The sequence below is a fragment of the Barbatula barbatula genome (assembly GCF_947034865.1).
Source record: "Barbatula barbatula genome assembly, chromosome: 5".
Lineage (NCBI taxonomy): Eukaryota > Metazoa > Chordata > Actinopteri > Cypriniformes > Nemacheilidae > Barbatula > Barbatula barbatula.
Window position 1 is genome coordinate 9,357,082 of NC_136769.1, and position 16,444 is coordinate 9,373,525.

General features: G+C 38.2%; 2 protein-coding genes across 3 annotated transcripts; one reads left to right on the forward strand and one right to left on the reverse strand.

Annotated features, from left to right (window-relative positions):
• Window positions 1-518: 518 nt before the first annotated feature.
• Window positions 519-11,123, reverse strand: mvp (major vault protein). 2 transcript variants are annotated; one of them, XM_079457050.1, is made up of 17 exons: window positions 11,005-11,123; window positions 9,571-9,708; window positions 8,895-9,090; window positions 8,568-8,691; window positions 8,143-8,274; window positions 7,961-8,055; window positions 7,382-7,618; window positions 7,065-7,190; window positions 5,555-5,749; window positions 4,780-5,015; window positions 4,298-4,495; window positions 3,811-3,955; window positions 2,641-2,852; window positions 2,009-2,125; window positions 1,360-1,486; window positions 1,079-1,267; window positions 519-982 (listed from the first exon to the last, which is right to left on the reverse strand). In XM_079457050.1, exons 2-17 carry the CDS (start codon window positions 9,687-9,689, stop codon window positions 857-859), a joined length of 2,574 nt encoding a protein of 857 aa, XP_079313176.1. In that variant the 5' UTR covers window positions 9,690-9,708; window positions 11,005-11,123; the 3' UTR covers window positions 519-856. The 2 variants fall into 2 exon arrangements, with proteins under 2 accessions (XP_079313176.1, XP_079313175.1); XM_079457049.1 differs by having other exon boundaries at window positions 5,555-5,752.
• Window positions 11,124-13,043: 1,920 nt separating this feature from the next.
• phb (prohibitin) lies at window positions 13,044-15,637 on the forward strand. The gene is made up of 7 exons (XM_079456206.1): window positions 13,044-13,250; window positions 13,746-13,848; window positions 13,931-14,092; window positions 14,230-14,372; window positions 14,457-14,573; window positions 14,656-14,751; window positions 14,901-15,637. Exons 2-7 carry the CDS (start codon window positions 13,764-13,766, stop codon window positions 15,111-15,113), a joined length of 816 nt encoding a protein of 271 aa, XP_079312332.1. The 5' UTR covers window positions 13,044-13,250; window positions 13,746-13,763; the 3' UTR covers window positions 15,114-15,637.
• The last annotated feature ends 807 nt before the right edge of the window (window positions 15,638-16,444 follow it).

Here is a 16,444-nt window from a genome sequence, read left to right on the forward strand (position 1 = left end):
TTACCATGCTTGTCTATTATTTTCTTTCTGAGCTCTTCAGACAACTCTATCCTTTGCTTTCTCTGGTCCATGTTCAGTGTGGGGCACAAAATGACACAAAACAGCACAGTGACTTCTTTACCGTTTAAATAGGCTGAATGACAGATTACAAGATTGGATACATGTGCGATACTAAAAAAGAAACAAATTACTTTGAAATAGCCCTATAATCCAATAATGTATTATCTTTTCTAAGGGGTACCAACAAATGTGTCAAGGCCATTTTAGAATAACTTGTAGAATAAGCAATAATTCATCTCATTCCACAGCTTCTTTGCTTTATTTTATGACAAACCAAAGGCATGCAAGTATACATGATACAATAGCTTTTAATTTCCACACTCTTCAGGAGGAATGAAGCATTATTTCAATGAGTAAGGGTCCCAACAAATTTGAGCACGTCTGTATATTGTTCAAAAATGCAATGCATAGACCATGATATTATTTTGCTTCGCAGCTAAATAAATCACATGAAAATATACGGTTGAGAAATTCATTTTATTTTATATTTGATAATGCAATAGTCCCTTAAAAGTGGGTACAGAAAAACATAGACCTGCTGTAGTAATTTAACTCAAAAGGCACTTAATTTTTTACCCATTTACATTGACACAAAGTCTTCTGAAAAGCCACATGTTAGTAAATACAAAAGAAATCTATTGTTAAATAGAATGGAATAAAGTGTTACAGCAGGTAATTGCAATGCTGCATTTTCACCTTTGTAATATCTGTTGGTGGTTAAAGCGTTCTACCATCACAGTTTAATTGATGCATCTTGTATAGTATAATGCCTCTTCATCTTAGTCTATTCTTTTTATTAAATTTGGTCGTCTTTGCCCTGCAGAGCCCCCAGAAAACCATTGGCAGTAGTAAAGAGATTAATAGGGGAGGTGCCATCTGTGATAAGAGTAGACTTTAGGCCCAAAGACTGCAGGAGCTTCACCTGGAGGAAAACATGTTAGATGTGAGATCACTGCATTATTCATTCAGATCATTCAAAGACCCTTGGTTTTCAGAGACCCTGTTAAACCTAATGTACCTGTAGTTCGGGTCCAGCACGAGCCATTTCCTTCAGAGTTTCGGTACCCAGGCTGCTCACTAGCTGGTTGAAGCGCTGACTCTCAATCTCAACCATCTTTTGTTGCTTATCTACCTCCAGGCGGTCCATCTCTTTCTTATAGCCTAGTTCTTGATCCCGTGCCTTAGACAGACGGGCCAGCTCAGCTTCCTAGGAAGGTAAGTGTATGTCAACAACCGTGGAAAAATGACAAACACTACGGTGTCAGAAAAAAACAGAGCGAAGAAGAGTGAATGACATACAGCATCGATTCTCTGAGCTTCTGCTTTGAGTTTGGCCTCTTCAACAGCAGCCTCGCCCTGTATACGAGCTGCCTCGGCTCTGGATAGAGCTTCGGCCTTTGCTGCTCCTGTGCTCTCCACTGCAGCACTGAGACACACAAAACAACATTACTGATTATTGGATTATTGACCATGAAGTAGTAAAATGTGCAGACCAACTTAAAAAAAAAGTGCTAAATCAGGGTAATGCTGGACTTCCTTAAAAACTGGTTAATCAAACATCTAAGTTCCTACTTATAGCATTTTAATAGTGGCTTTCAAATATTTGAGTTTCAGTGATGTTGTTGAAATATGAGATCAAATTTGGTCACTTATAAAAAACAACAGCTGTGACAAAATGGAGAGCAGCATATGTGCATGTGTGTAACTAATAATTTTTCTCAGGTCGTCACAGAGAATGATGGGAACTCTAGCATGTTCAAATAAGCATGTTGCCTCATACAGCAACAGCAAGCAGGGTCAATAAGCATTACATGTTGAATATAGCACACATGTCAGTGACTGAATGGCACGGTTCACAATTAAACAATCAAAACCAATCACAATCAACTAACATCATGACTGACATGCCCCAACCTGAAAAGTGTTGTTTTAGCATTAGATTTTATACCTCTGGGCCTCCAGCTCCAGCAGCTCTTTTCTCGCCTTCTCTGCCTCTGCCTGGTCTGTGATCTTCTGCCTTTCTAGGCGGCCACGAGCCTCCTGCTCCAGACGCTCAGCCTCATGTCTGACAGAAAGAGACAACATGAAAATAAGTATTACAAAACACAATTACAGAAATCTTATCTCATTAAAGTGAGATATTTCTCTTTTGCAGAACACAAAAGAAGATATTTTAAAGAATGCTGGTAGCAGAAAACCAATAACCCTTGATTAACATCGGTTTTGTTTATATACAATAAAGGTGAATGGGTACCATCCCTTACCGAAAAGAAACCCATTAGATCACATTTAAAAACCCATGATCACATGTGGAGACATTTCATGGGATTAACACAAAACTGTTCCAAAAACATGAATTTCACATGTGATCACACATGTTTTTGATCACAACAAGTGTTCTGCAGAATAAAGAAAGTCATACAGGTCTGACAAGAGGGTGTATATACACAAATATACACAAGAGTATATTTTTTGGGATGAACTATCCTTTTAATTCTAAAACAGTAGATCTGGCATGATAGTAAATAAATAATGACAGAATCTTTTTATTCAGGTAAAAATGACATTTTGGCTTTCTACCGTGCTGTGGCTTCCTGTGAATTGGTGGTGATCTCAATGGCTAGTTGTACACTCTTCTGCAGAGCGTCACGGGTCCGTTGGTCCACTGGCTCCACAGATTGAATGTCCACGCTGGTGATGACTAACCCGTTCTGATTGAACCGCAGGCTGGATCTCATCGCAAGTTTGTCATCGAAACCAAAGACAGAGGAACAGATGATCCTGTTGGAGTTCTTTTAGACAAACAGACACATATTATCATGGTGTTTATTAACATAAATTTGAAAACATTTTAACATGTCTTGGTTGCCACCAATTACAGCCACGGCAAGCCTTCAAATAAAGGATTTTAATGCACTTTGCTTACTTGGTTCTGATTGAGACAGAGAAGAATATTCAGTAGAATGTTAGCAAATTACATTTCTGGGAAATCACGGACTACCATAGTAGGAAAATGATTCTATAATTTTCATGAGATATTTTTAAGCAGTTCTACATTTTATTTTTCAGCTTTCTAATTGTTTCTTATATCATCTTTTCTTGTTACAAGTGACAAGAACACACTCCTGCAACTGCTGGTTGTTTTAACCAATTGTTGGGTAAAATATAAAAATGTTCTGGGTTAATTTAACAATATTTGAATGCTGGAGTTGCTGGAGATCAGAACTTTCTCTGCAAATACTCATCAACCCTCAGGCTTGGGTGGTGTATCAGAACACCGGTGCCATCATTATTGACAAAAATCTGAACGAAGACAACACAGGACGGATAATGTACGAACTCAAGTTTACAATGGCTATATTTCAAATACAAATGAAATAGAAATCTGTGATTTAGAAGGTGCTCTTGTCTATTTTCTGATAAAAAACCTTGGGATTGTGTCAATACAGTAAATCGTATGATTATATTCAACAATATATGATGACTTCTTATAAAATAGAGTCCACTTTAAATATCAATTATGATTTGGTGCTTTTTGTATAGTTTTGTCTTCATATTCAGTTAAGAGGTGTACATATAATACAGTATATATTTATACATTAAGGGTGGATAAGCAGAAGGGCCATCTACACAAAAATTGCTCCTATTTTGACAGACAGGGAAAAGCAATACTGACCAACGTAACTAAGACTTACTGTGATTCAAGTAAACTTGGTAAATAAAGTTATTAAACACAGGTGTGTAATGTACCTTGTGGAAGTCATCAAACTGCACAGAAGCAACAGCTCCTCGGATTCTTGAAGCAATGGCCTTACACGCATCGCCCACAAAATCAGGCACTGAGAACAGAGCGGCACCCTGGGCTGCCTCTGCAGACTGTTTGACATCAAAGTGCCTAACAGGGAAAGAAAATGAAATGAGGATACTTAAAATCTCTTTAAAGATTGTTCTTACAAGGGTTTGAACCCAAAATCTTTGGTTAGGCCAGATAAATCTTGACGTGATTTCAAACCACGACCACTCACTACTGGGCTTATCACACTTAAAATTGTTTACACAGTTACTTAAACCTGCATCATCTTGTGCTGATTAGTCATGAATTCGGTCATCAGGTTTTACACTGTGTAGACTTTGAGCAATGAAAGCCTTTAGAACTGATATTCAAAGCACTGGCCAAGAAGCATTACTAACTGATACTATTGCCTATAATAGACATGGTTTAAAACACAAAACATACCAGTTGTAGGAGAGCTGAAGCTGCAAGCGGGCATGGTCAGCTGTTTCTATCGTGATGATGTCAGTGCAAAAGTCGGGGCCAAGCAGGAGACAGATGGTTTTGATAACGTTAGGACGTTTGGGCTTGTCTCCAGATAAAGACATAACTGTAAACTGCTCATCGGGACCCAACATCACCAATTCAGGACCAAACACTACCCTGTGGGAAACAGAAAGAGAGAGGGATGAAAAGAGTTAGAAATTAAGGCTATTTAAAACATCAAAATCATGAAACTACATTACAATTGTTCTCATGTACAATTTCAAAGGAATTAATGAATAATTATAATTAAAGTTGCGATCTATACTATATTATAATCTATATCATTCCTTTGAACAATAAAACAATGAAAAACAATGTTCAAAACTTGATTCAAAAAGGAAAACGTCTAATAAAATATGAGCTGTAAGATGTGTCAGTTTAATAACTTCTACTTAAAGTACCTGGCCTTCTTCTCTCTGTAGTCGTAAACTTGAACAGCCGCATTGTGTGGAACACGAAAAGTGACCACGCGGTTTTTACTTCTCTCAGCCTGTAACACTGGTCCAAAACGGGAGGAGCGGTCAGCCAGCGGGTCGCGGGCTTGACTCAGAAGAGCCTCCACATTGGCTGGAAGCTCCTTGTCCCACAACTCCTCATCATGTGTTAGCATGTAGGTCTGGCCAATCATAGCACGCACCTGAGAATCACATGTTTACATCATGAGTGGGGTTTCTGCAAGTTTTTTAAAATGGGATAAATCTAAAATCACTTCATTCCCTCGGGAGAAATAATACATTTTACTTAAGGCCTAAATGAAACCCTTATTAGTTCAATTTTGCTACTTCAAACTATTAAAGGAACAGTTAAACACAAAAAAAACTGTATTCTGCCATTTAATTTTAAAACAGAACAGAAAATGTGTCATAAAAGTGTAAGCAAACTGTGGCTGTCAAACTCTTTAATGAATTCCCATTCACTTCCATTTTATAAGAAAGATATTTTTAAAATAAAAATGCAAAAAATTTATTTTGGTTTTCTCAAAAGAAGGAGAAAGAATAATGACAGAATTTTGAGGTTGAACTATTTCTTTAACTGAAATTAAACTCAAAATATCCTTTAATAAACAAGTCAAGAATAATTTCATGTCTTTCCTGTCACATGTGAATACTCTTTATAAAATGTACAACAATCTCAAATAAGAGTCATAAAATCAGAATGAACTCTCTAAAATCTTGCCTTTCCAGTTTTGATGTCACGGACGTAAATTCCCTCATTCTCATCCAGTGGGATGGCCTCACGTCGCATCAACACCTCTACGGAGGCGGGTGGCACATATTCGATTGGGCCACGCAGCATCCAGCGGTCACCCGGACGACGCTGGATCCCCTTCTTTTTGGTGCGGCTTCCTTCTTCCTCTTCTGTTTCTTCTTCCTGCTGAAGCAATGAGGAAAGGCGCGGGGCGAAAGAAAGGACGAGGGAGGAGTAACAATGGCAAAGATTAGTGTAAGGGGGGGACTGACACTGCTGCACAAGCGGCAAAGACTGTGTGCATATTTATGTGTGTGTGTGTGTGTGTGTGTGTGTGTGTGTAAGGAAGGGTAAATGAAACAAATTGCAAAAAAACGAATTCACAAAATCAACAAAAACAAACGAATGAGGATGGGAATAAAAGTTTATAACAGGGATGAGGGGAAGGGAATCAGTTAATGAAGGAAATGATGTACCCTAAAGAGACACTCATTTGAACTCTCTTGAAGTTGTACTACTTCTGTAATGTTATTCTTATTCATTATTCACCTGTGATCATGTTTATAAAGTTTTGATAAGATAATGTTTAGAGCAAACTCTCAAAGCATTTTATATTTATGAATGTCTCCTTTTTCTTTGAGCAATCATGACAGCAGTAATTCTTCAAACAACCATGAAGTAACAGGGATGAGCATAATAACCGGGCACACACCAAGTCACCCGCTGTAGTCGAGTGTAATTTTGGCATTTTAAAGAGCTGATTCAGGTTTCTGGATTACAATGCTTTAGTGTGCCAGATCACAATTTCCTGCGAGCCTGTGCAATGTTTGTGCATATTAACTCCATTACCCTCTATGCATTATTCCCTTAGTTGGTACTAACAATGCAGACTGCATGTGCAAATAATAACTCGATCCATCCTTAGTGAACACCTCCCTCTTTCTGTCACTATGCATTTAAAACATAATATATTATGTTTGTTTAGCGATCCAGAATCAAGCTCTTCCTGTTCACACACACATGAATTATGAATCAGCGTCAAAAGAACAACACAATGAAACCTTCTCTATACTAACAGACGCCTCCCTTGGAATATACATGTGCTTTCAAAGATTTTCAGAATGCAGTATATGCCTTTTTTTGGGGGAAGGGTCATAACAACCAGTGGGTACAAAGGGCATAACAACAGAGCTCTTGAAGAACATGTAACGTCTGTCATGTTAACACACCCGAACTCTATTTGTTTTCTTTTGTTTCACAATCTCTCGGTCTCCGCCCTGGAGTTTTAGGCTTTACTTTGGATTTAGTTTGAATACTATTTGAATACATTAGAGCTCTTCCTTATTTCCTATTGCAGAGAGCAGGTGTTTTAGGATGTGTCCTTTAATTATGTGCAATGTTGCTTTGCCTTGTACACTGAACTTGCGAGTGGTAGTTCATTATATAGTAAAAAAAAACATTCAGTATTTAATTATTGATGATCAAACATGTCAGGTACCCCTTCTGTGTCGATAAAGGCCTCCACGGCACGGAGAACAAGCCCCTCCTCTTCAGACAGCACGTACACATCCTGAATGCCATTCTCCAATTCCTCACCTGGCCTCAGAAAGAATGAACGCTCACCCTACAGTATGAGTTTTAGAGAGAGAGAGAGAGAGAGAGAGAGAGAGAGACACACAAAACATTACATTTGTTTAAACAAGAACTGAGGCCAAGTGTATATCACCCTCATGCTTTGAATACTGTATTAAAAAATACTTTACTAAATCCTATAATTAATATTTGTTGTTGTACAAATAGCAATCGTGTGTTCACCTTCACCACTCTCTTCTGTCCGAGCTGAGGTTTTCCATCATGCCCCACAGGGTCCAGAATCACACAGTACTGCCTTCTGTTTAGTGTCGTCACTTCAACCACCCCGACAACCTCCTCGGCAACAGAGGGTATATGAGCTTCTCTGTCGGCCACGGTCACTAGCCACTCCTCTCCGGTACGGCGGTCCCGGCCCCCAGCATCGCGGAACGCGCGAAGTGCTCGCACGTGCAAGGCATTCTACCAAAGTGAAGACATTGACCTTGAGGCTGTGATTTTATAAGTCGAAGACCTTCCTTTATAATTACTGTTTGCTATATGTTAACCTTTTCGCAGAGCCAATTAATCAGTGGCGAGAGTGGAGAGGAATTAAAATGACTGGTAATCCCATAGGGGATTTAAGCACTTGAAGGGCAGTGAGGGAAGGGGACATTACTCCAAGTGTCATTCTAAACTAAAGAAAGCCATCAAATACATGCACGAAAACCCTTCCAGCAGACAATTAGCAAAGAGAACACGGAGGCATTGTCTGTTTATTTTACTAAACGCCATGACAAGACAAGGGAGAAAGAGAGAGAGTACCTTGTCTGTGAGGATGAAAGCATTGACAATCTCCACAACCTCTTCATGAGCCCCAGGCAGGTAAGCTCCCACCTTACTGACCTGCCACTCCTCACCTGAGACACACATTTAGAGTTACATTGTGCAATCAAATCACATGCAAAACATCGTCTGTTTGTGTTTTTGTGTATGTGGTCTCACACCTGTAACTCTCTGGACTCCGCCTCGGTCCAGACCCTCTTTACGTGCTCTGAGACGAATGGCTTGGTTCTCTCTGATTACAGTTGCCTTAATGACTTCCAGCACTGCCACCTCTTTCCTGGGAATATACGTGCCTGCCGGACGTTAACAGACAGTTAACATTTGGTTTATGCATTTGGCTTATTGTTGTTTTGTTACAATAAGGAAAATGTATTGCATGGTGAGGGAATAAAGCTTTCGTTCACAAGCTATTTCATCTTCACAAAGCATTCTACTATTTACAAATTCACCATGAGGAACAACCTCTTTAGCTTTCATTTCCCCTCACCTTTTAACTTCAATATTTTAACCTGCTGTCTCCAATGAACCGGTGATTATTGCATAGAAGTTAAATGTCAGGTGGTTTGTGGTTGTGCTGCAGTAGTACCTGGTCCTTCAAACAACCACTCATCTCCCGCTACTCTCTTCTCTCCTCCCTCCTCCTCAAAATCCAGCAGGGACTGCAGGCGCAAGGCTGTGTCTGGGTACACAATCTGCAGTGGTGTCACATCCTGTAAGAATGAGAGAAAGAGACACAGTCTTTACGGTCGATGTAAAATATCAGTGTACAGTATGAGCTAATAGAAAAACGATTATGGGTGTGGTACGAATGTTTTCTTTACAGAAAGCACAGGCTATCGACACCCACCACACGTCTGAGCCCTTTAGCCACAAACATTAAAACCAGGACATCACATGAAGAATATCTTCATACCTTTTGAATCTCTTCTCCAGGATAGAGAGGGAACGGTTCCTGGGTCAGACGGATCTCCAGGTCAGCGTGTCGGAGCTTGGCTTGACCGGATCTATCAAACTGAACTTGGCCCTCATCATCACGAAGAACAGGGTTAAGAACAACACAGTAATGCCGAGGTGGCACCATTTTCATACCCAGTGGAGAAAAGAGAACCCTGGTAGAGAAAGTTTGGGGGGGGGGTTGAGTGAGTTTTAGATGTACAAGTTTGTATACAGTTGTAAAAGCATATAAAAAATGTAGCTGATAAGTTATTTGAACAAGCCTCCTAGAATATATGCACTTCCTAGCAATATGCAGTGTTGTTTACATGCAGTGCTCTCAAAAATGGAAAACTAAACAGAACAGCCAAGGAACTGAAATAAATCCATGAAACCTGAAACATCTATGTACATATAGCGACATACTATTAATAAACATGATTATGCACAATCAGCTGTTGCTTAGCTTCACGGGAAATAAGTGCCTCTGACAGACTTTCCCAGTATCCCCTCCCTCCTTACATTTTGAAATCACAATAAAGAAGAGACAACATCTGCACTGGTTTTTAAGTATGATCTATCTAGTAACACTCTTGTAACCTGGGGAGTATGTGCTTTACTTGCACAACACCTACTTTGCAGCTTTTCTTTATTACCTTTCATTGTCCTGGCGGATGTAGGTGAGAGGGCCGATCTCCACCCGCGCAATGTTGGTGTTCTGATCCAACACATGGATGTAGTGGTGAGGTGGGATCCTGATGATTGACGCATCCATGCCTTTTCTGTGGAGCTCTCTGATGTATTATTTGAAGAACATACAGAACACGTTAAATATCAGAAAGTGAAAAGCTTTTTTACTTGCAACAAGCACACAAGGACAAACAACAAAGTTAAACAGATCTTGAAGAAATTGAAGTTGCACATGTTTAGTATAATCTACACAAGCACTGTTGGCAAAAAAATTACAAACCAAACCTTTGTTACAATCCTTGTACAGGAAACGTGTCGGTTGTTTGTGCTTCTATTAATAAGCTTTATAAGTATATTAGTTTCTAGTTATGAATGAACGTGAATGTCAAAATGCTTTCTAGGGTGATCTGTGAGGTCAAAGGTTGTTTTAAGGTTTTATGAGTGTACATGCCTCCACTTGTTAACATTATCTCTTAGGGTATATATAAGATAAGGCAGCTAAGAGACAGGTGACTGCGCCAATATTTTATGGATAAAATGTTTAGATAAATCTTTGATTTAATCAGGCCTTGCAGTTTGTAACAGGAAAAATCTATGTTAATCGAAGCACATTTACAAAACACATAGCTACTAGGGATGTATCAATATCAAAATCTCACTGAACGATAATACCTCCGCATTGTCTTTAAAATGGCTTATGATGGCTTGGAAACGTGCCATAAGCATCCGCCTTTCTTTATGCTCGAATCATAAATGTTGCTTAGAGGTACGAGTTCTTGTATGAGATGGGGATCAAATACCATATTACTGATGCACACATTTTAGACAAAAACATTATTTCCATATCGTTCAACAAATGAGGACGTCACTTCTCTTGACGAAACGAGTAGCTAAACAGTGTCGTGTTCTTACTAAAATCGTGTGTGTCTAAATATGTAATAAGGTTGATTCGTCAAACTCTCTACCACAATTATTGGCATCAAACACTCACGCTGCGTTTTATGACGGCATTAAGTGGGCTGGCCTTGTTTGAGATGGACCAATCGTAAAACGTTTACGTTAACACGGAAATGAAGTCCTGCATTAAAGTTAAAACACATTAAAACAAAAGTATCGCATGCCAACTGAAAGACATTCCTAAAACTCTTGCTAAACTTCGTGGATTAAACTAGTATTGTTTATTTGCTTTGTATTTATGTACACGTTAAAATCATAACGGATCTATTCCCTTTGCTGTGCTACGATTTTCACAGGAAACTCTCATCGTCTCGGTCTCCTCGGTTAATAAGATCTCAGATCTGTATGCAAGTAGACCTATCGTTCATTTGAAAATCAACAGATACAATGGAGGTTAAAGTCATTATTTGGATCGAAGCAAAACAAATGAAAACTCGACTTACACTTTAGGAAGAATAAATCCTTGAAACTGTCAATCCGATGTTGGATTCGTCAGTTTAAGAGGGATGTATGACTACACTGCGTTATAATAAACTGTAGGTAGGCGTGTACTTAGATAGGTGTGTCTTTATGGGCACTGGGGTAGGATCTTCCGTAGATGAGTCACAATACCACGTGGTTTACTGTTTGCAAGTCATAGATATTATGGAAGCACATGTCCGCCACTTTATAAAAAACTAAGACTCTTAAAAATCATAATTAACAACGCAAGGTTGTGGGTTCGACCCAGGGGATTGCAGATACCTATGATGTATAGGGTAATGCTAAGTCGCTTTGGAAAAAAGCGTCTGCCAAATGCCTAAATGTAAATGTAATTATGAGATTGAAAGTCATAATTATGAGATGAAATATCTAAATTATGAGTTAAAAATCATAATTATGACAAAAATCGCCATTGTTGATCTCTCTTATAGATCTGAAACATATGGAAGTTCCTTTCCGCCACGTGAAAAAAAATCAGGCTCTTAAAAAGTCATAATTAAAAAAAAAAATCTAAATTATGATTTGAATAGCCATTGTTGATCTATCTTACTGATATGATTAATGTTGTTTCATTTATTTAATGGTTAATTTATTTGTTTATTTGTACATTTATCTATTTTTTTATTTCAATTTAAGTAATTTTCAGCACATCAGTGAATCCACTGTAGAGAGGAAAGTTTGCCTCAGTCTCAATTGCTTTCTCCCGCCGTGTTTCTTTTTCATAATATCAGAAATCCATTGATGATGGCTATTTATAGCCATTGTGCACATGCTTAACCCAGGGTTATGGGATCAGAATCCCACCACAACTATTGTGGTCATGGTCTGAAAAATAATAAGGGTAAATAAAAACATAAAAAACACGTGTAAAATAATAGAGTAAAAAGCTGAGCGGCATATGCAAAAAAAATTATAACAAACAACGTGGTCACGGATTGAAAATTAATGAAGTGAATCAAAAATGTAAACACGTTTAAAATTATACCGCAAAAAACTGAAACATTCCACATCACAAACAAAATCAATTTTGATCCCATATTTCTGTGCATACAGCATGCCAAAAATAAACAAACGCAATAGATACACTTCATCACAAGCTCAACTCATTTGCTTAGCTTACTTGCTGCTAGCTTCTGCTATATGCCACCAAAGTTGCATTGACTGACGTTTGACTGATTTAATTAATATAGTTGCGATAAATAAACATGCACACCGGCTCACATAGCCCGCGGCCCACCGGGAATGCCCCAGTAGTCCAGATGGCCAGCTGGCTATTAAACGTGTGAGAACTAAGTGTGAATTCCCCGTGTTCTAAATATGATTTCATTTCGTAGAGGGACGATTCACAATTATACTTATGTATTATTATTTTTTATTATTTAAATTTAATCATTTAATTTATGCCATTTAATAATTTAATCACTTACCATAGGTGCCCCTCCCTGGTCTTCAGTAAGGTTCTAATGGCAGCACAATGTCGTCTTTCAGCAATAATCTCAAAATTATGACTTTTTATGGTGGCCTAGATTTTTTTATCTGAAAAATTGGAGGCGTTTTGCTTTCAAACAAGGGTAAAATCAACTAGGTATTTTTTAAACCAGTAATAAGTTAACTATATTATTGTGATGCACCTTTATTATGGCACCTAATTACTTTTTCTAGACTAATAAATTAATGATTTAGCATTGATCGCACTTTTTTCTGCGTTTAAAAACGTTAGATTTGGTTTTATCTAATAAAAGAAAAGTAAACAACTATTTTCTTTTAATTGTTGCTAATTTTATATTCATAAATGTAAATACCCAAGAACTAAGCATTTGTTTTACTGAAAATATATTTTTATTAAGATTATTTAAAATTTACACAAGAAGAAAGCCATGCTCCAACAAAACCCCTCTCTTGATGTGAATCTCAACATATTTATGTGATTAATATCCTAAGCCCTGACTCTTTGTGTTTATCGTTATATATATTGTTGTATTTCGGCTCTACTTTCTCTGTTTTGTTGAAGCATAATGCAAAAAGCGTCGGTACATAAAGCAGCAATCACATGCGTTGATACTTAAGGGGGCGTTTCTTTCTACTTCCCTCTATCCAACCAGAGAAGTCCTTGTTCAAGTTCACGCGCATGCTCCTTCGCCTCTGGTTTATATGTTTCACGCGCAGACTCCGGTGGTGGAGGTCATAGTGATCTAACAGTACAGGGGTAAGTCATCACGTTGTTAAAAGAATATATAATAATACGTGGTATTTCGTAAACTCAAATAATCATACTGTTAAAAGAGCAACAAGCATGACAAATGCCTTTTCTAAATTTAAATCTGGCGGCAAGGCATGAATGCATGTGAATTGAAGCGTTAGCGTGTAGCAAGCTAGTTGAATTAAATCAGCTAACTTTACTAGTGCAGGATTAGTTTAAATCCTGATTTTTTTATATTTGTTATTTTGTTTACGCAAGCTGTTTAACCGAGAATCTGTACAATGTTATAATTGTAATTTTAACTTGACAACAGTTTTTCCGTGACCATGCGTATTTCATTCATGTCAGTGTCATTTCAAAGCTTACGGGTCGGAATGTTTGGATAATTCAATGCATTTATAAGATCCATCTGAACGCCAGTAATCGTAGAGATATAGTGAACTGATTGTGTGCATTACATTTGATTTTCATAAGTCACGCTGAATGTGCTTCTGTTACCAGGACTGTCACATTGTTGCAATGGCGAAACTCTTCGAGTCAATTGGAAAATTGGGATTAGCCTTGGCTGTTGGAGGAGGTGTCGTTAACTCCGCTCTGTTTAATGGTAATTATTATTTGCAAGTAATGTATCATATAAAGTAAGCATCGTATATCTCTAAAACTGAACTCTGTGTTTCTTCTTTTAGTCGATGCAGGCCACAGGGCAGTCATCTTTGACCGGTTTCGAGGTGTGCAAGATATTGTTGTTGGGGAAGGCACACATTTCCTTATACCATGGGTTCAGAAGCCAATCATCTTTGACTGCAGGTCCCGTCCACGCAACGTGCCTGTCATTACGGGCAGCAAAGGTACATGAGATTTAGTTCTCTCTCTTTCTGATGTTCTCCCTTTATTCTATGATTGTCTATATTCTCTGTCCGTTCCATTTGTGTTTATCATCTCTGTCCTCTAAGTATGCCTAATGGTCTGTCTTTGTCCATGTTAGACTTGCAGAATGTAAACATCACACTCAGGATTCTGTTTAGGCCTCTTGCAACACAGCTGCCACGAATTTTTACCAGCATTGGTGAGGACTACGATGAAAGGGTTCTTCCTTCCATCACTACTGAAGTGCTGAAGGCTGTAGTGGTGAGTATTGGTGAAGTAGCTTGGACTTGATGGCAGAAGTTAAATAGATGATACTAACACGAAAGCTTTTGTTTGTTTCCACAGGCCCGTTTTGATGCAGGTGAGCTTATTACTCAGAGAGAGCTGGTGTCCAGGCAAGTCAGTGAGGATCTGACAGAAAGGGCATCAACCTTCGGCCTCATCCTTGATGACGTCTCCTTGGTAAAGACTTCTCCCTATTTTAGTTTATATTTCACATTCTCTGTCCCCTCCAGTGTTTCACCCTTATGCTATGTTACCTCAGACACATCTGACATTTGGAAAGGAGTTCACAGAAGCTGTTGAGTTGAAGCAGGTTGCACAGCAGGAGGCTGAGAGAGCCAGGTTTGTTGTAGAAAAGGTAAGAAAGACTTTGAATTGAATATTTACACCATGACCATTAGATTGTAAAACCTTTAAATAAACTAAATCGTAAGCATTTAAGAAATCATGTTATGCTATTTATCTGTTGTTTTTATAAGCAACATTCTATCTGCATTTGTCTCTCAGGCTGAACAGCAGAAGCAGGCTGCCATAATATCGGCTGCTGGAGATTCCCAGGCTGCTCTGTTGATCGCTAATTCTCTGGCAGAGTCTGGTAATGGTCTGGTGGAGCTGAGAAAGTTGGAGGCAGCGGAAGACATTGCCTTCCAGCTCAGCCGCTCTCGTAATGTTACCTACTTGCCATCCGGACAGGGAACTCTCCTTCAGTTACCACAGTAACGGGGGAACTGGAGACACACATCACTTCTGTCCCTAAATTTGGCTGCTTTGGAAAAGTTAATGTCTGTAGAATCAATGCAATTCTGTAATCCGACTATAGGCAAACAAGACAAAAATACCTTTTTTTTTTTGTTGTAGTCCAAGTGTTCTCTTTCTCTTACTTTCTGAGGATGTTGTACAGACTGGCACTTGGTGGTTTCAGCAATTGGCAAGAGGGACACAAAGTTTGAGTGTATGCGTATTTACATTTTTTGAAACCCATAAGCCATTTCAGTTCAATCAGCGTATTCTTCATTAACAGAAATTTATCTAATTTTAAGACCAATTACACAGCTACATTAAAGTTAATGTGCATAAGCGGTAACAAAGACTGTATGTTTATGATCTCAATTGCAACTGAAGGATCGGCTGTGTTGCTTTTTGGTTTAAATGTATTTTGTTATTGTTTGTGGCAGAAGAATTGCGCTTGCATTCCACAAGTTGCAAGTTCATTAAATAATGAATAAATGATTCATTTATATTAATCTGAAATGCGTTGTCTTATTTCAAAAGGAAATTTCCTTTTGGTGCAGACAGCGATTGTCTTTCTGGGAGCTGCACAACGTTTATATTCCTACTCTGGTTTACTTTCTACATGTGCAAAAACGTTCTATTCATTTTACTGTTACTTATGCAATTCCCTCGACAATTTGCATGAAAGCATTAAATGCGGCGTACGTGTTTGTTTTTTAATATCCACCAGAGGGCATCCGTGCTTATTATCGGAATGATCATCCCTCCTGACACCAAATCACGAAAGTGTATAGTAAAACAAATTACTTACTTTTGATTCTTTTCTTAACGTAAACTACATTTACGTACCAGCCACCGAAAGACGCTTGAAACTAAATATAAAAACGCCTTATCAAATAGTAACCGCTCTTATGTTGTTATATTCGAAGTGTTTGTAATTCTGCAATCAGAACACATTAGGAACAGAAAGTAAGCATTTTGCGAATCACAGTGTTTACCATTTTCTGACCTAAAACAACCACCTCTACCCACAGGATGTCAATGTTTCTTTCCTCTTTTACTCCGTCTTTTAGGGAATATGAAAAATGTGTATCATATGTGCCAAACTGGTAAATTTTATGCAGGTTTCATTCAGCTTCAGACATTTCAACTTTTGGTGAAATGTTCAATTTACTATTAAAATGTTTATTTGTAACATGTCTTTGTTTAATATAAATGACATCAATTTTTATTATCAATTATTATGCACCTGTAAACATATCAGGTAAGAACAGGCATTGAAATCCACAATTACTCAATATCTAGGCATAATGAGGCTT